This window comes from Tachypleus tridentatus, chromosome 12, assembly GCF_004210375.1.
Source record: "Tachypleus tridentatus isolate NWPU-2018 chromosome 12, ASM421037v1, whole genome shotgun sequence".
Taxonomy (NCBI): domain Eukaryota; kingdom Metazoa; phylum Arthropoda; class Merostomata; order Xiphosura; family Limulidae; genus Tachypleus; species Tachypleus tridentatus.
Genome location: NC_134836.1, coordinates 7,630,905 through 7,650,901, shown reverse-complemented (window position 1 = coordinate 7,650,901; position 19,997 = coordinate 7,630,905). Strand labels below are relative to the sequence as shown.

The 19,997-nt window shown below is 31.9% G+C and overlaps 1 protein-coding gene across 4 annotated transcripts in view; it reads right to left on the bottom strand.

Annotated features, from left to right (window-relative positions):
• Orc1 (origin recognition complex subunit 1) overlaps nucleotides 1-19,124 on the bottom strand; it is an 87,928-nt gene extending 68,804 nt beyond the window's left edge. For 2 of the 4 annotated variants that reach the window (XM_076469969.1, XM_076469971.1), the window contains exons 1-2: nucleotides 18,684-19,090; nucleotides 4,003-4,130 (exon numbers count right to left, since the gene is read on the bottom strand). In XM_076469969.1, the coding sequence (XP_076326084.1) occupies nucleotides 4,003-4,130; nucleotides 18,684-18,778 (223 nt within the window). In that variant the 5' untranslated portion in view covers nucleotides 18,779-19,090. Of the gene's footprint in view, nucleotides 1-4,002; nucleotides 4,131-18,683 lie in introns of all 4 variants that reach the window. The other 2 variants (XM_076469968.1, XM_076469970.1) reach the window with 2 other exon arrangements.
• Between the last annotated feature and the right edge of the window lie 873 nt (nucleotides 19,125-19,997).

Sequence of the window (19,997 nt, the reverse complement as noted above, 5' to 3'; positions counted from 1 at the left end):
GTATAGACCTCAGTTTTGTGCCTGGTTTTTGAATAAATTTGGTATTAACTGGAATGTCATATTTTGTTGTCAGTTTTTGCCAAATGTTAGTTATTTTTCTGCTGATGTCGGGAATATATGGTATGCAGCAGTATATGGTTTCATGATTTTTGATTTGTGAGATATATTTACTTCTGTTGGTTGATTTTGCTTTCTGTCTGGGTGTGTGTGTATAATGTTTTCTATGATTTATGGAGGAAACTTATTGATGTTGATGAAGTATTGTTTTATTTTGTCTAATTCATCATTAATTTTATCTGGTGAGCATAGTTTTATGGCTGTGTTTGATTTCTTAGTATGTTGAGTTTTTGTTTTGTTCCATGTGCTGAGTCCCAAGGAATGTATAGTCCAATATGCGTGATTTTTCGGTGGATTTCTGTTTTAAATTGTATATCAGTTCTTGTAATTTTGAGGTTAAGAAATATTTTATTGTTTTCTTCTTGTTCACATGTGAAGTTGATGTTGATATATATAGCGTTAATGTGATTGAAAAAATTAAGTGTGTGTTCTGTAGATGTGAATCCTGCAACCGTGTCATCTACATACCTGTACCAGTATAGTGGTGGATGTAATGCTGTGTTAATTGCTTGTGTTTCAACTTATGTCATAAAAATATCGGCTAGAACTGGTGATATTGGGTTGCCCATGCTTAGTCCATTTGTTTGTATATAGTTGTGGTTGTTGAACATGAAGTTCGTCTTCATCGGGGTCAAGTCTATGAGGATTGCTAATTGGTTGCTGGGAATGTCTACAGATGGGTTAGGGTCTCGGATATAGAGTTCTAAGGCTGTCTTGCAGGCTTCAGCAGTTGGAACTTCTGCAAAGGGATATAACATCAAAACTGGCCATTAAGGCTTTATGATTAAGTTGATTCAGATTAGACTTGAAATTAAAAGTCTTTAATGAATGAGCTGGCTGATGTTACATATTTGGAGAATGCCCATGCTATGTATTTACCAAGATTGTGATAAAATGGAATGATCCCATCATAAGTTTGGTTTGAATTTTGCAGAAAGCTACACAAGGGCTATTTGCACTACTTAATTTAGCAGTTAAAGATTGCAGGAAAGAAAGCTAGTTATTATCACCCACCACTAACTCTTAGGCTACTCTTCTGCCAAAGAATAATGGGATTGACCATCACATTATAATGTTCCCAATGCTGAAAGAATAAGAATGTTTGGTGGAAAAGTATCATCAGAAATTGGATTACAATAGCAGTCTTCTGCAGCTATTATTGATCTTCGTATGTCACACAATCAAGCCATAAACCTGGATAAAAGCTAATATGCTTTTGAAAACTGTTAAATCAAATTTGTTATAGTTGGCTATTACACAGTAAACGAAGAAGCTGAAGTCAAGTGAGATAAAATATTCTAATCAAGAATTTATATGGATCTGAACAAGCCTTATTTAGCACATCATCTGATCCAAATGAATTTGCAAAACTTCACACAGACTATGAAACAGATTCATGAACATCTTCAACAAATAACATCTTAACCTTCCAGTACCTAGACATTTTAAATCAAGTGATCAGTAAATTTACCAGTACTGCTTTTCAAATATCACCATTTAGCAGAAATAAAACAGAAACAGTCAAATATAAAGATTTTTTAAATTGTGTACTAAACCTCTTGATATGAAAAAATGCTTTTCTTCACATGATTTTATTATCAGTTTGAATGTTCTGTTTATTATTTTTAATTTATCTATTTTTGTTATTACACTGTTTTAATTGCACTTTCCCCTATTTTTAAATGTATGTTGTTTGTATTAAACCATATATTTCCACAAGAACACAAGTTATTACTCATAAAATTGTCATTAATTTTTCATATTTAGCTTGACAAACAGAAGGTGCTCAAAACCTTATATGAAACATTGTGTTTTTACAGTGATTTTATGCTCCATTTCCCAATGTTATGTAGATTTCAGTTTATTATTAGAAGCTCGGTATACATTTAAATGTTAGATGGTGCATTGTAAGATCAAGTTAGTTCTGAATATTTGAAAATATTAGTGAAGAAAAGGTTTTATAAACTATCTGAAAAAGGTTTAGATTATAAGTGTGAAGGAACCAATAGGTTGATTCAGTAAACCTATAATGATGCATCAAGAAGATACAGAGTTGTGTTCTAGCCAGTAAAGTAAATCAGCATATTTATGTTTTTGAATCTGTTTGCTAGTGTACATATGGAATTACTCGATACAAGTATGTTGATTTTTAAAATAGTGTAGTGCATTTAACATATCTACAGTAATAGAAATAATAAAATTATATTCCCTCAATGGAAAGCTATCAGAGATTACATTTCCTCATGAATTGTTTTTTTCTTTTAATTCATGCAAAATGCTCACTTTCATTGGTCATAACTACAAGAGTACAGATGGACCATGCATTCCAAAATGGGAAAGCAAACTGAAAAAGATGAAATTCCTCAAGCAGCAAAGCTAATTTCCTTTAGCATGTGGCCCCCCAGTGGCTCAGCAGTATGTCTGCGGACTTATAATGCTAAAATCCGGGTTTTGATACCTGTGGTGGGCAGAGCACAGATAGCCCATTGTGTAGCTTTGTGCTTAATTGCAAACAACAACAAACCTTTAGAATGTGGGAATGTACCATTTCAATTCCTGGTCTGTAAACTTAATGCTACAAGTTTAAAAACATACAAGCCTGTAAAGATTATTAGGGACAAAATAATCTAATCTGTTATTGTTACACAGACAGTACTTGAGCTTACTTTCATCAAATAATTTTAAAATAAAGAATAAGTTAAAAACTTTTTAGCTTGAGACCTATCCAGATCAATTCCTGTTCAATTACTTATAATCTTGTGGGACAGTTTGCTTGATGACAGTATTTTGGTGAACAGATTTTAATATTTTTTCCTCAGATATGTGTAAAAAGCAACAACAATTATTGATTTTACTGTTTAGGGTAGTGTATTGTTGTTGGCTATATCTTCAATATTTTAGTTCATCTCCATTTGCTCATTATTTTATATTTTGATATTGTTGGCATGCTTTCTTATTTTAATCTGTTATCATCTTTGGTAGCCAGTGCTAGTCAGAAAATAAATGTTTTTCAAAACAGTAATGTTCAAAATTGTCTGAACACATCATGCTACATTTGATTCACTATAAAATGTAAGAAACTAATCACTGAACCATTTCTTTGCTTCTGTTGTACCAAACAATACATCATTTTCCTAATAGAGTTTTGAACTTATTACTCCATCTTATGTTAAAGTTAATGGCTGTTGTAACAGTTGGCTTATGTATTTGATTTCTGTGACATTGCTTACTGAAGATTTTGTTGAGCTTCCCAAAAACTTGCACATTTGAAACACAACAAAACATTTTTCACAATTTTCTGGACTTTTGGTTATTTTTCAAAAAGTGACAGCATATTACAATAAACAAAACATTTCTGTAAATAAAAAAATATTGATTCATAAATCATTATTAAAGAAATTTTGAAAGTCTAGATATACATTAATGACCATTTTATAACGTTCTTATTTAAGAAATTTTGCCAAATAATGAAATGCAAGTTATTGAAAAAATTAATTAAATTATAAGCAAAATTTTAAAACCAAGTCTCATAATGTCCAGTGTCTGTAAAGCCTTCCCTCTTCAATGTTCAAGTAGAATGAAAAATAATTTTAACCATAAAAATATAAAATTAAAAAATTATTAAAATATCCATATATTTGTATTTTAAGGCTTTCAAATCTGTGAGACAAAAAGAGTTATATAATTACTTCAAAACATCTCTATTAAGAAACTTTTATGGAAACAGGTTTAATTGTAAAAATGTATTGTTTTTTAAGAAATAATTAAAATATTTTCTATTATGTCATCTAAAAAAAGAAAAATAGAATATTATATACTGAAATCATATATTTAATACTTGAGGATATGAAATAATGTCAATTTTTTTTCATGTACCTTCCTTACCTGTATCAAAAAGGTCTTGTACTTGTCCCACAAAACAGTTCTGTAGATTTTCAGAGTCCATACAGTCATCATTACGCACTAACACAAAGTCTTTAACAGCTATTTTACAATTTAACAATATACATTCACTACAAGAAAAAAGAAAAGTTAACATGTGTTAATAATATATAGAGGCATAATTCTCATTTTACTGATATCATCCTACAATTTCCTGGAAAATGGTGTAATATTTTAATCACTACTGGAAAGAAAAAGTCATACAAACTATATAGATTAATTATTTTTAATACGTGAGCAACTAACAATCCATTTGATTCTTCAGGTTGTCCTTGAACACCTTAAGAAATAAAAAGCTACATCTTTCTTCACCGGAAGGGCATATATTTTTCATTACAGGTCACAGATCAAAATAATGTCAATTAGAAATTATATAGAGATTATATTTCCCACTGCAAACAATACTAATACATTAATTATCAAAATATAATTTTAGACACATTGGACACAGAAGCATAGTGACATCTACAAGTCATGCTAGTCTACTTAAGATACTTGCATTCCACCAGTCTTGTTGAAACTGAAACCTAAACATCACATAAAACATGTGGATTTGCAGTACAGCATGAAGTATGATGCAGCAAAAGCCTTCACCAATAAGAGTGCAACACACCTTCTTGCATAAACACTTCTTCAACATTCACACACAAAATTCTCTTTCTTTAACTAGGCACAACATAAAGGTGTATTAGGAAAGTGGGAATATATCTGGATGTATCTTTTGGAAATACATTTTAAATTAAAAAAATTGTTTACTTCCAATATGATCATTCCCCTAAATACACAGAAATCTAGAAAACCACACTGGGATGGTGGAAATAATGGTGCAAAATTTACTTAGTTGAGCTCACTTCAGCAAATGTCCATAGAAAGCCCATGGTTCATGATATCCAATGGTTGACGCTCCTTGGAGGCACACCATGGGAAGCCGCATCTCACCTTGTTCTGGGTATACTGTCCATCTGTGCTTAGAAATAATAGAAGTGAGAGGCCTGAATTGAATTGCAAGGATAGGCAGAATAGAGTTCTTGGGCAGCCCAACAATAAGTTGTACCTTGTGTGCACAAATCCTCAACTAATCTTTATGGGTCAAAACCAGATGTGGAAGAACACTTGAATAAATATCTATGCACAACTCTATCATGAGACATAATGGGCCTATGTCAGTCATAAGAGGGCACTGTACTGGACATAATTAGTATGACTAGTTATATGATACTACCAATACTCAAATGTGTGCTTGTGTGTCTGTTTCTTATAAATTTCCACATTTCTAGATTAATCAGCACCAAACTTGACATAGTGATACAGGATGATGTAATAAAGGTGGTGGGGTTTAGGCCCCCCATCTGATTTCATATTGATAGAAAAAAACAACACAGTACGTCTTTCTTTTCAGTATTGATATCTGTATGCATTATTATCATTGCACTTTCTATATTTATTATATAAAAAAAAAAGTAGAAACAATTTCTAATCACTTGTTACAAACATGTCACACATGCACACATTCAAAGGACAGGTACTTCATCTAATGCCAAATAAGAGTGTGAGAGCAAAAAGTACGGTCAAAAGAACCTACTACATTGCACTCAAGTGTAGCATGGACGGGCAAAATGTAAGATTGCTCAACCAGCTGTTAAATCTCATGTAGTTGAAAGAGCATGGCCATTCAGTGTGCCTATGGCAATACGTCAGGCCATACAAATGTAAGAAATACATGAAACAATATGTACTAGAACAAGCAGGTGCAGGATAAAATATCTTTGACCTGCATCCTGAGACAAACAAAAGGCCCATCTTAACCACAGCAAGTAGCAAAGAATGGTTATGAAAGAGTAAAATGGCCATTTACAAAGCCTCTCTGTAACCATTAGTAACAAGTATGGGGTGGGGGAAGCCCCTTAATAAAGTAACCTGAGTAGTGAGAACATGTGCCAGAAGAGTGGATGCTAGTTAATGTTAAATCAATTTTAAGAGAGATTACAAGCATTAAATTACAGACCAATTAGTTTTGCTTCTGTAATGATAAAAGTTTTGAAAAGACTGAATAAAAAATGTCCTGCAAACCTGCCTGTAACCTCAAATTTTATTGGGCAGCAAGCATAATTTTAAAAGGGAAAAATCTTATCTCACAAATCTTTTGACTTTCTTTGAAGATTTCACTGCTTATGCTGATAAGGGTAGAGTTAACATATTCCTTACCTGAAAATGTATTTCCAATAAATATTCACTTCCTCTCACAGAAGAACTTCATTGCTACATTTATTTTCTAATGATATTTGCATGTCACTAGTCTTTAGCTATCTCCCACCCAAAGACATTTATTGATGTAAACTACACTAATGCATAATGTCATCATTGTGCAACACTAGTTCTCCACATTAGGAAGGCAAAACAACCACCTGGTCCAGTGGCTCCCCCTAAGCACTTGTGCTTGATTTACCTTTATTCTTAGACGAGACAAGAAGAATGTGCACAGAGTATCTATCAAAAATATATTTTCAGGTAAGAAAAATGTTAGCTTCCAGGACAATACCTCATCTCTGCACACAAAATAGCTAGAATCTCACACTGAAATGGTACGAAGGTTGATGCAAACACTGAATCTAGATGAGCTTGTTCCTAAAGGCACCAGAAGTGAAAGCCAATGAAATATGGCACTCAGTGATAGGGGATCCATAAGGGTGAACACTCATGGGAGACTGCATGTTCTCTTGTCCAGGATATATTCTTCATGTGGAAGGAAAGGCAAAAACAAAAAAAAACGGGGGAGAATATGAACTGGGGAGATCTCAAAAAGTGCTTGAATTCCCATGGAAAACCTGTTGAAAAGGTTCTTCACTGTAAACAATAGCTCACCAAGAATTCATATGTTTAAAAGATAATGAGTAGAAGTTAACCCTTTCCTGATGGGCTCAGTATAATATACCCAAGTTCATCTACACATTTGCACACATTAAGTATTTGCACAGTAACTTTTGATACATCAAATATATCTTCACAAAATTTGGTACACTTTTAGTAAAGATTACAAGTATTTTGAATTTTAAAAATCAGACTTTTTTAAGGAAATTATTTATATTTTATATTATTTTCTACATCCTAATTGTGTGGGGTCTGTCACTTGACCAACCTTGTAACCATCATAAAAAAAATATGAGGAAATAAGTATAAATTATGCTTTTTCTCATGCTAGTATGATGACATAACATGAACATTCAAATGTTTAGTCTAATTAGCTCAAGTCTCATAATGTTATATATATAATTTTACTATATTGACCTTCCAGTGTGACTAGCTAACAGTACACAACTTGCATTGACACAGTGCACTCATGTTACAGTATTCAATAGTATAAAACTGACCTTTTGTCTTCTCTGTGTTTCAGTGGACTAGTATTTTGTAATATACAGTCACATTTCAATTATTACACATTATATATGTATATAGATTATTACAAATTAGGAATAAGTTATGAAACTTATTTTTCTTAAAATATAGAACAATAATTCAAGAAGTAAAGCAAGCAATTCTCTTCTTGTTATGACCTTTAAACTCAGTTGCTACTAGACATAGATTGCTAAGCCTTTTAAAATTTTGCACACAGAGGATAGCAAACACTTTTAAATTTAAATATATAAATATACACAATTGAATAACCTAAGCTTCATAAATAACTATATTGATGCCACAGAATTCAACTGTAATTTTTAAGCTTAGTAACTAAAATGTATTTAGATTTTTAAAAATACAAAACTTTGAGCAGACTAAAGACACAAACTACCTTCTTTAAATCTTCATTTAAAAGAACATTGTAGCTAGCATTTTCACAGATTAAAATAGCTGAGAAAACCACTAGGTGGACATTCTAAGCTGTCGATTGGTTATTCGTATGTCATATATTAAAGTATATATAAGGGGCTGCTTCTAAAAATGAAGAGGTGACGGGGGCCACTCATATCTCAGCAAAATGAAAAGAAATGAGGTTCTTATTTTATATTCTTGCTTATTAATAGTAGTTACTTGAGTTCCTAAGTTGTAGGAAACTACAGAATTAGTATTTTGACATCACAAACAACTAATTTTAAACAATGTTACATTCAACATAATGTAACTCGCTAAAAGCTATATTGAGGTGTGTTCTTTTGATACTTCATTTTAAATTAAGAAACTAACTCATATAATATTAAAGTTTGAATTATAACCTACAATTTGATTCTAAACTTATTGACATAAATTCTTAAAATAGTAGCTCAATGAAATTTTGAATGCAAGTCAACAAACACAATGACATAGCTGTTGACAAGTGACCCATTGCAAAAGAGTTAAAGTAGCAGCATTCATTTCCCTTGTGCTAACTTTTTCCATAATGGTCTATGGAAGGTGTAGCCTAGAATAGGCAACTGTATAATTTGAATATCTCCAATGGTTTTGTGGAATATTCTACCTTGGCAATGGTTATAAGGGTGGATGGGTTGACACTTTCCATTATTCTTGGCTCAATGTAGATTTTGAGAAATAAACATACTTTAGGAGGCACCAACAGTCACCTGGTGAGAACCTATGAAAGGTAAGAGTTACATAATGGTAATGAAAAAGTACTTACCATTACACAAAAAAGGGACAGACTGAAAAACAGCAATCAGAGAGAACCAAAATTCCCCAGAAGACAAAAATGAAGATAATGGGAGACAAAAGCATGCAGAGTCATCCATGCCCACATGAAGGATCTAGTTCTAGGGTCAGCAAAAAAAATAATGCACAAGAGAAAGAGTTAGGAGGGAACAATACAATAACCATAGCAATTGGCGAATGCATCCTGTAAGGGTAGAAGGTGGAGAGATCCAAGGACAAAGAGTGGTTTTAAAGTCGAAACAAAGATGAGAATCCCAAAAGGAGACATACATGCCAAGTAACCCCAACTATACAAACAACTCACAGATGATGATCCACATTCAAACAAGTATGGAGATGAAAGGAGTAGAGAAAGAACAATCACCTTCTTAAACAACCAAAAACTCTGGAAGGAAGGCTCAGTCAGAATAGAGGCAAAGTGCAGGAAACATTGACGGCATATACATTCGAACAACAGCAACCACAGGAAAGAAGGAGAAAATATGTCAAAGAAAGATGATATAAAGACCTTGAAGCCAATTGCTTAAACAAATTGCATGTAAGAGCATATAAAACCAAATTAAGGTCCCAGTCAGGCATGGGAGTAAAATGAAGGAGAAATATATCAGCTAGGAGTGCATCTTGTCCCAACAGCAGAGAAGCTATATAAAGATATAAAGCATATGTAGCAGTATGGGCCAATGTAGTGAAAAGAAGAGAATAAATCTTACCAAAAAACTCAAGGGTAATGAAGTGTCTCAGATGAAGTAACAAGAGATAATGCAGGAGGGTGATAAGAAAGATACAAGAGTATGACAACTGGGAAGTAGAAGGGAATATGTCTCTTAAGTAGGTAAAAAGAGATTCCAAAGACTGGAAATCAAGAAAAATAAATGAAAAATGACTGTATGCCAGGACAAAAGAGTTGAGTAGACAAGTAGAATGTGGCATGTTAGTATGAATGTACAGTTGTTTGAAGAACTACATGGACCTAACTGTCAGGCAAAGAAACAAAGTAATAATGAGTATATATTTCATGTATTGAAGCAAGAGATAATTTAAAAGACATGTGGGAAAGCAAAACAACATATCTTCAAAATTATGTTAAAGAAGAGATTAAAATAGAGAGGACTTTTCCTCTATTGATAAAGCTGAGTCTGGAGCAAGAATACAGGAAAACAAAAAGTCACAGGTTTATTTTAAAAAGGCAGGAAATTCTGTGAAAACATGGTTATAATTAATTTTGTACTTTTTTTTTTGTAAACCTAGAATTTATAAATTAGATCTACAATGACTGCTAACTAATGATGTATTAAAAACAAGAACATATGATATTGTTGAAGTTATAGTGATAAAATAAGTTCAATATTATTCAAACAAACCATTATTTATTTCAAAAAATATGTTTTTTAAAATGTTCCATTTTTTTTGTACATTAGTATATGTGTGATGCTATCATACATAACTTGTGTTGTCAATGTATAAAAGTCAGCTATTGTCAGTTAATAACTGATTTAAAACATTTGTTTTATTACTTTATTTATGGTAATTAAATAAAATAAGACTTTCTTTTCCTATGACTATTTCCTTTCACCAGGGAAAACAGCCAGTCAAAATTACCATTATATTAGTCAAACTCAAGCTGGGGAGAAGAAACATCAGCCAAACAGATGGGAAGAAGCCCATTGTGCATGACAAGATCTACAACATACTAATAATGCCTGTCACATCCTTAACAAAGAACAAGCTTCCATTAACTGCAACAGAACAGGTCCTGTATTAGGTCATCACTCTCATGGGATAAATTCATAATTGTAGGAAATCACAATTTTTTTTGTATTTTTTCCTGAGTGAAATTTTACACAAATACTAAACTTAAGTACACTGTCACAAATCTCAAGTAAGTGACTGGCAATTTTGAAGCATGCCTATTTCAGATAATGTTGAGGAAAACAGTGAAATTATTCAAGCACATGTGCTTAAGGGAGGGCTACTGAATAAGGAGGCTGTGTTGAGCTCCTATTGGTTGAAAGCTTCACTGTAGAGGAAGTCGGACATTGTATCAGAAGACGTGGATTTAACATATCTGGATTTTTGACAAAATGCCACAAAGTATCTCTGTAGATATAAAGAATAAGTTAGCTCAATGGGTTAAGGGATAATCGAGGAGAAGCGTGCAGTATATGGAATTCAATCAAACAGGGCTGGAGTTGCAAGTGAGTTACTCTTGGTTCTGGCTGGGACCCTTACTTTTTTAACATACATTAACAACATAGGCAAGAGAGTAATTAAATACTGGCCAAGTTAACTAATGATAAAAGTTTTAGGTATAATTGACTGTGAGAAAAATGGTGTTATTTTACAAAATAATTTGTATCATTTGGTGAATTGATCTCATAAAAGACAGATGGTATTCAATTATGCTAAGCACAAGGAACTGCATTTGGGCAACCTTAATATAAATAATAATTACCACTAAAATGAAAATCAATGTTCAGTGTCATTAAAGAAAAGGATCTTGGTGTTTTGACTGAGCAGTCTGTTAGTTTCCAGGGAGGGTGCTGGTGATAGACAGAAAGAAGCTAGGATTTTGGATTATGCCTAATGGAATACTGAATACAAGTCAAAGATCATCCTTTTTTGTACAACTTTCTGTTTAGACCTCACTTGGAATATTGTGCTCAGCCTTGGGTTTCTAGCTTTAAGGATGCTTTGTCATTGGAAAAGGTTCAAAGGATGACTATTAGGATGATTCCTTGGATGGAGAGGATGCCACATGAGAACAGGTTAAAATTCTGAAAATTATTTTTTCAAAAAAAGGGTCAGAAGAACTGATTAAATGCATAAAGTCAAAAAAAGGAATAAACAGGATCAATGCATCATTTTTGTGTTTAATCGCACAAAATGTAGAATGAAGGGACATATTTAAAATTTGTCAGTAAAGAATTCATCTGCAATTTAGACATCTTTATTTTTCAGTCACTTTACAACACTTTGCTTTCAGATGCAACAGGTTTAATAGATTTCAAGAAAAACTGATCAGAACTTTGGGTGCCAGAGCTTGATGTTCTCAGATGAATGTTCAATGAAATTAATGGATCAACTACAATGGCCAAGGGGCTCTTTGTTGTTTTTCAAATGCTATTTAATATAACATGTAATAGTAATATGCTTCTTATAAGCAAAAATGAAGTAGTACTTTTAATATGGAGGGTCATTCCATGCCAAATCATCCAGATTTTGGAAAAATTTCCAGGTGATCCCCTCAGAATGCCTTAAAAAAATTCACATGTGCTCATCTACCCATATAATGAAACATTGCCAAAGATTAGATCAATACTAGTTTCTGATTTTCAGCCCTCTAAAATTTAATTAATTTTTTTTTTGGCAAATTCATTTTCAGGCAACTTTGGCTGCTTAAAGCTACAAGAGTAATGTTGGCAGAAGGCTGAAATTTGCTGCACTGACTGAATTAATCTCACAGAATTCAAAAATGGTCTCAAACCAAGTTTCTCTCTCTTAGGATTTTCATAATCAGGCTGTAAAGTCACCTGAAAACCCAAAATCATAAAAAACATTAGTTTATTTAATAAGCCATAGCTCTAAGACTTAATATGATACAAAGCTGAATTTTGTTTTCAAATTTCCTATAACATATCAGTTGATAAATCAGCAATTGTTGTAATTAAAAGACTATTAGATCTCCTGTAAAACAATTTAATTGCATGCAACTCTTTTTGTGATTTAGCTAAAAATAGTCCTACTTCAGACCACAGATTGACCATGTCACCAGTTATTCAGCCTCTTCAGGTTTTTACCATATATTCATACATATCTGAATATGATCTACAAAAAAATCCAGATGGTGTTCAACCTACCTTTTGAGTTGTAATTTTTTAAAGTACCCTCTGACCATACATTTTTTATTTTTAAAAACAATCAGTTCAGATGTGTTACTGTGTGCAAATATATCCACACAATTTTGAAAAATACCTGTCAGAAGTTTATGAATCCCACTGAAATATTCTAACCAGCCCTTCACAATGTTAAATAATAAAGTTGTAAAAAACAAGAAAGAATTACTTCATTTCTGAACAAGTTTATTGGCATAACTAGTTAGATCACATGGCAATGCAAGTATATTGTGTATGCATTACAGTTATGCAGATATGGCTGAGTTTAAGATCGTCACACCAAACTGCAATAATTGTGACAATGAAATGTTTCAAAAACTGCTTTGGCGATAAATTAGCCTTAACAACATCAAGTAAATATTGCTTTGTTCAGATAGCTTCAATAAATTTCTGAAATTTGAGTTTGATTATGTTGAGATCACTTTTTCTTAGAACATAGTGGTGAGCACTACTGCCTTGCACGGTAAGTGCACTTATCAAAGACTATGTTGGAAAGGAATCCAGCCTTCATTATTATGTGACCTTGCAGGTCATGAGAACAATTCATTTCTTGGTTTCTTCATAAATGACGCCAACACATCGGAGTGTTCATCTGATCTATCTTTTATGTTTCCCACATACCATTCATGATCGTATATGCATGCCACATATTTCCCTGGTTGATAATTGTCATTGCTATCATTAGACCTTATTTAAGCTGCTGCAGCATCACTTTCACTGTTACTACCAACAGTTACAACTGTGTACACATTCTCATATACAATTTGTTGATAAAGAGGGGAATAAAGCTATGATGTGACCTAATACCTGCCACAGTTTTGCATTTTTCAAAGTGCTCAAGTAAATCAAACTTTACACAATTCTGCACGACTGATTCCTGATTGACAAGAAAGAACTGCATGCCCTGAATGTGATCCTTTGCCCAATGGTACGTATCAGACACCTACAATTTGATTTTTATAGGCAATTGAAGACTTGTACGAGCCACTAGATCAAATAGACTTTTAACTACAACAATTGCTGATTTATCAACTGCTATGTTATAGAAAATTTGAAAACAAAATTCAGCTTTGCATTATATTAAGTCTTAGAGCTATGGCTTATTAAATAAATCAATGTTTTTTTTATGATTTTGGGTTTTCAGGTGATTTTACAGCCTCACTATGAAAATCCTTAGAGAGATAAACTTGGTTTGAGACCATTTTTGAATTCTGTGAGATTAATTCAGTCAGTGTAGCAAATTTCAGCTTTCTACCACCATTACTCTTGCAGCTTTAAGCAGCCAAAGTTGCCCGAAAATGAATTTCCCAAATTAAAAAAATAATAATTAAATTTTACAGGGCTGTAAATCAAACTATTAGAGATACTGATCTAATCTTTGGCAATTTTTCATTATATGGGTGGATGAGCACATGTGAATTTTTTCAAGGCATTCTGTGGGGGTCACCTGCAGCCCCCTGGATGATTTGACATGGAATGACCCTGGATTGTATTGTAGTCTGTTGAGAATGAAGACAAGGTCATCTTTAATATATGCAAGACCTCACATAATAGTATAAATGTAAAAAACAAAAATATGAAAAGTCCTCAAATTGTCAAAGCAATGCTCTTTTGCTAGTGCTGAGACTAATAGAAGTTTGGAGTGCATTTATAAACAATTCATTACAAGTTGTTACATATTTTCAAGTGAAAAAGAGGTAATTATTTATTTATACAAATCATTAGTTTAGACTTATCTGGAATTAAAGAGGTGGACAATTAACTTATTACCTATTTGTAATGATTACATCAAGTAATATAACATAAAATAACTGATTAATATAAATTATTATTATACTGATTAATGGCATGAAAATAATTAATCCAATACTGACCAATAATATTTTTTCATTATTTTCAATTAATTTAAGGTTATTCAATTTTACCAATTAGAGTTACAAATCACAAAAATAAATCACTAATCAGAATTTGTGTTTCTGATTATTACTGTTTTTGATTATTCCACTTATCCATCTATTCAAAATATCGGCCATTTGAACTTCCATTTTTGTTGCTGTGTAGGACTGAATGCATTTGTTTTGCTTGTATTGGGTTGAGGAATAATTCGTGAGCGTTTTTTCAAGTTAAAAAAATATATTCATAAATGAAACGCTTTCGCAAAATATTTCATGTCATTTGGTAGATAATTGTTTGCTCTAATAGATGGTGTGTTTGATTTTCATATGTCTTTAATTTTTGCTTTCATTTTCAGCTCATCAAATGGAATGTCAAGTGGACAAAATTGAGCATTTTCGACACCATCTGCTTTTCGCATTTAATTTCTTGCAATTTCGTTTAAAACAATGCATACTATATACCTAGGTGTTACATGAAATAAAGTATCATAATAAATGTTTTGGATGTAATGTGTTCATGCATTGAAGTATTGTATAGTCTTGCATGTAATGCTTGAATGAAATTATTTAAAAGCGCTCACGAATTATTCCTCAACCTAATACATAATTAAAAATTGTGAGGGTTAGACCTTTTGATCATTGGTTACATAACCAGTCATTCTAATACCTGTTGTTCATGTTTATCTTGAATGTCTAAATAATAGTATAGCTAATTTAATAAATACAATCTCTCAAAGGTCTGTACTCAAAAGCAGGGTTTATTATCAGCCTATATTTTAATAAATATTGTTCAAATTGCATGCAATCAATTTCCATACACATTTTCTTATGATATGTATAGTCATCCATTATATATATATATTTTATCTGAAATATAATAAATAATTAAATAAAAATCATGGAATGGCCATGAGCACAGACTTTTGACATACCCTGAATATTACTTATTTATTACAAGCTACATAACTGATGTTACTCACAAAATGTTACAGCAAGCTACTATCCATTGTTCTTGTTGGAATCAAATAATTTTTGATTGATGAATAACTTGATCATTTAACTGTACTTGTCACATATTACTAGACATAGACTTCTATTAGTCTTAACAGTTTAAAATAACTTTCAGTTAGTCTGCTTAATTTAATGAGACATCTGAGAGAAAGCACTAAAACAAAAGTAATGCTACTGTCCCATGTTGCTTCAAGTTCAACATTTTCCAATACAGTATAGATAGCTTTTAAGTTGATTTAATGGTTTCTTAGTATGGAAATATGTTCTTACATTTTCTTACGTTTATATTTTAAAAGATACATAATTTTAATGTTCTTTTTTGTAACTTCCCTCTGTAGCAACAGCTTCTCAAATAAGAAGCATATATTTTTATACCTATAAAAGTTTTAGTTATTTAAAACATTTTCATACTGATAATGGAATTAGAAAAAAATTCTATAATGATCGTAATTAAATATTTTTTATATTTCACAAAATACTTCTGTTTCCACCTTAGGATCTTCTAGCATGGTCACAAGATTTCTTGCCAAATAAGAAATATTGTACAGTCCATTGTTTCTAGGATTACAGTAAATTTGTTTTCAATGGATTATATATTATCACACACTGACAAGGTATTTTATAGTATTATCATATATATGTAAAAATGGCTGGCTTGTATTGAAAAAATGTTTTATGCAGAGGAGCAAACAACATTTAGACCTTCTTCAGTCATCGTCAGGTTCACAAAGAAAGATAGAGGTAATTGAACAATAGCTGACCATGTGTTTGAAGGGGGTTGTGTAACTGAGTGTAGGAATGTAGAGGGCGTGCTTCGATGTTTGATTATATTTAGTAATATAAGTATAAAGGTGTTCTTTTGTATTGGCTTATTTTGGGCTTGAGTTCTTATATAAGGCTTCTTTAATTTTGCATTTGTTTATGTTTATTTAGTATTTGGGTGTTTTCTATGGTTATATTATGTTTATTTGATTAGAAGTGTTCAAAAATGCGAAAAAGTGTTTTTTTTTCTTTGAATCTGGTTTCCATTTTTCTTCTTGTTTCTCCAATAAAGAAGTGACAGTTATCACATTGCATTTTATAAATAATGTTGGTGTGGTGTTTGTCAGTATAGTTTTTACATAGTATAGACCTTAGTTTTGTGCCTGGTTTTTGAATAAATGTGGTATTAACTGGAATGTCATATTTTGTTACTAGTTTTCGCCAAATGTTGGTTATTTTTCTGCTGATGTCAGGAATATATGGTATGCAGTAGAATATGGTAATTGATTAATGAAACCAGTGAATAATCAATTAACAAATTCCACAAACACTGCACCTAGTTTTGGTATCCTTATCTAAAAGATGATAGACTTAGTTACAAAAAAAAGTTTGGAATGATTTTTGACATAAAGTGTTATTTGATAGGAATAATGTCTTTTATCAATGGAAAGCAAAATACCATCTTATTAAAGTTTATGAGTTTATACAGAGGATCAACAGGATAAAGCCCTCTAATATCTTTTTAGTCTATAAGTGGAAACTGGAGGCACTAAGACAAGAGGTTAAAAGTTTAATATTTAGAAGACACGCTAGGTTCAGGTTAAGCCAATTTATCTTACAGAGTAAGATACTGTTGTCAAGTCTGAAATAAGCTCTCAAAAAACCCAAAAGCTAAAATACAGGAGTTTCACCAATATCTAGGTCAATATTTGAGTTATACAAACAGTACTTGCATGTTTAGCATTTCAAATTAGTAAACAAACACCCTACAGTAATAGCACTAAATATTTACTGATTTAGAACATATATCTCTTGAATGGACATTATACATTAATAATAACATAAAATCAAGGATTATGATTATCTCTACAAGATGCCAACATACATTAAACAAGAAACTAAACACCTACCTAATTTGCAAAAGCTTAAGTAACTAAGATAAGCTTTATAAGAAATTCAGCTGAATGTCATACGCTTTTATTACTAGCTGCAGGTTTGAGCTCTCTTTATAGAGAATAACTTGAAATTTGTCTATCCTTAAAAGGACCAGACTATGAATTATGAACAACAATCTTAGCCATTGACAACTAGCAAAGTTTTCACCAATTCTTTGGGAGGCCCAAACTTTTGACAAAATATTAAGTTACAATTTTGTAAGAACTGTTCACTAACAGAACCCCTGCTCTGGGTGATGATCCATTACTCAGTTGATCCAGTGGTCCAAAGATGTTATTTTTTTAAATTATAATGTTAAACTGAATTTTCGGTTAAATTTGTGAAATTTTACAACAAAAACATTCCAGGATACAGCCTAAAAGGTTGCAATTTTTCATAAATGGATGGATAATTATCATAGTATGTTCAAAGTTCTTTTCTAGTATTCATGTAAAATGTTAGCTGCAGAGTCCACATACATACATTGAAGGAATGGATTTGGGAAATTAGCTTTTCTGAGATGATGGATATTCAAGATTCTTATTCTATAGAAATACCTGTAGCTGTATAACCTTCAGACCAATGTGCCTTTTGAATACTTGAAGGCACTAGCTGCAAGCAACAGTTGAGGTCAGTACCTTAGAAGGATTTAACCCTTAAAGAGTGGGAATGTTGTTGGTAGCAGCATAAATTGATGATTGCTGATGTTTAAGGGTTAAGAGATAAACTGAAAATTTCCTGGTATAAGAAAGGGCAGGCTTAATTTAGATTTTTCCTTTTTCATTCCATAATAAACAGACTAAACCTACTGAGTCACTGAAAGCTGTCTTTGTAATTGTACTCTACCTTTGAGTGTTCACACAAAAAAAACCTTTAAAGATGAAATGTCTTACTACCTACAAACAGTTAAAATGTTTAGATTTTGTTTGGTAGGCACATGTGCATATATGGATCAAATTAAGTGGGGCCATAAAAGCTTAAACAACTTTGTCATCTTGCTTTTCCTTGTGCTCTTGTAAGTTATATCTCACTTGTTAAAAATTGAAACTAACAGTAAAATGTTAAAATTAATAACTTTGTCAATTTTTATTTAAAACTATACTATATTTGTAATTATGTCATATATGTATATTTATGTCTATGTTAGCTAAATATAAAAGCTGAAATATCTCTATGTAGCATAATCTTAACTGCTTGGCAAGCACTCATGTTTAAAATATAACTTAACGACACAGAGCATTAATAGTATGAAGTTTAAACTTTAATTTACCTATAATGCAGTTCATCCTTTTTTCTTCTATTTATCTGTTTGCCTTCACCAATCCAAGAAAATTTTATTTGTTCTACATATAAAGAAGACTGCATTTTATAATAACTATCGGTTTATAACAGATGTTTCACGTAAAGAACTATAGTGTCCGCGTGATAAATCAGAATGATTAATCCTGTATGATCTTGCTTAGAACTACAGTATCCCGAACTTTCACAACTCTACTCCAATAGACAAAGTAACACTCGCACTACTACTGCTTTTAAATATTTCCACATTTCTCAAATAATTGTAAAGTGAAAATACGAATTATACAATTAAGCTTTATTTAAAAGAAAAATTTGAAAAATTAAGAAAGTGACTTCCTAAAATATAACAAAATATTTTTTGAACAAGCACGTCTACGCCGCGAAACTTTAACAACCTAAATAACATGCTCTTATTTTTCGCGGAATATTTTAATCTCCTCCTAGTAATAAAAATTTCACAAGTATTACTCGTAAATCGCCATGGTTTAGAATTGTAAAATTATCATTTTATAATTTATATACATAGAAGAAAACAAAAATAATAATAGCAATACCAACTAAAAATATCAAGTAATTTTGACATTATCTAAATTATGTGACAGCTTTAATTTTTAAAAATTCAAATAAATAAATGTTTAATGACAATTATTCTGTAATCTACAATATTAAATTATACATATACCGGCTAAGTTAGTAAGCTTTGTTTGTTTGTTTGTTTGTTTGTTTGTTTGTTTGAATTTCGCACAAAGCTACTCGAGGGCTATCTGTGCTAGCCGTCCCTAATTTAGCAGTGTAAGACTAGAGAGAAGGCAGCTAGTCATCACCACCCACCGCCAACTCTTGGGCTACTCTTTTACTAACAAAAAGTGGGATTGACCGTGACATTATAACGCTCCCACAGCTGGGAGGGCGAGCATGTTTTGGCGCAACTCGGGCGCGAACCCGCGACCCTCAGATTACGAAGTGCACGCCTTAACGCGCTAGGCCATGCCAGGCCCAAGTTAGTAAGAGATTTAGAATTACTCTTTATTCAATATTCTGAGTCAATTTTCTGTCTACTAAGCCTATCCAATACAGCTCTATAGTTAATTCAGTTTCACCTATACACACCACAGAGTGGATAGGCAAGGACAACTTTTTGGTGTTGTCAAAGAATGTCATTATTGTGAACTTTGTTATATCTCTTGGAGAGTGTAATACCCCGACTTTACTTGTGTCCTTAAGTTTAAAGACATTTTGTTTGAAAGAAATAGAATTTTTTGTAACTTAAAGGACTTTTGATCGA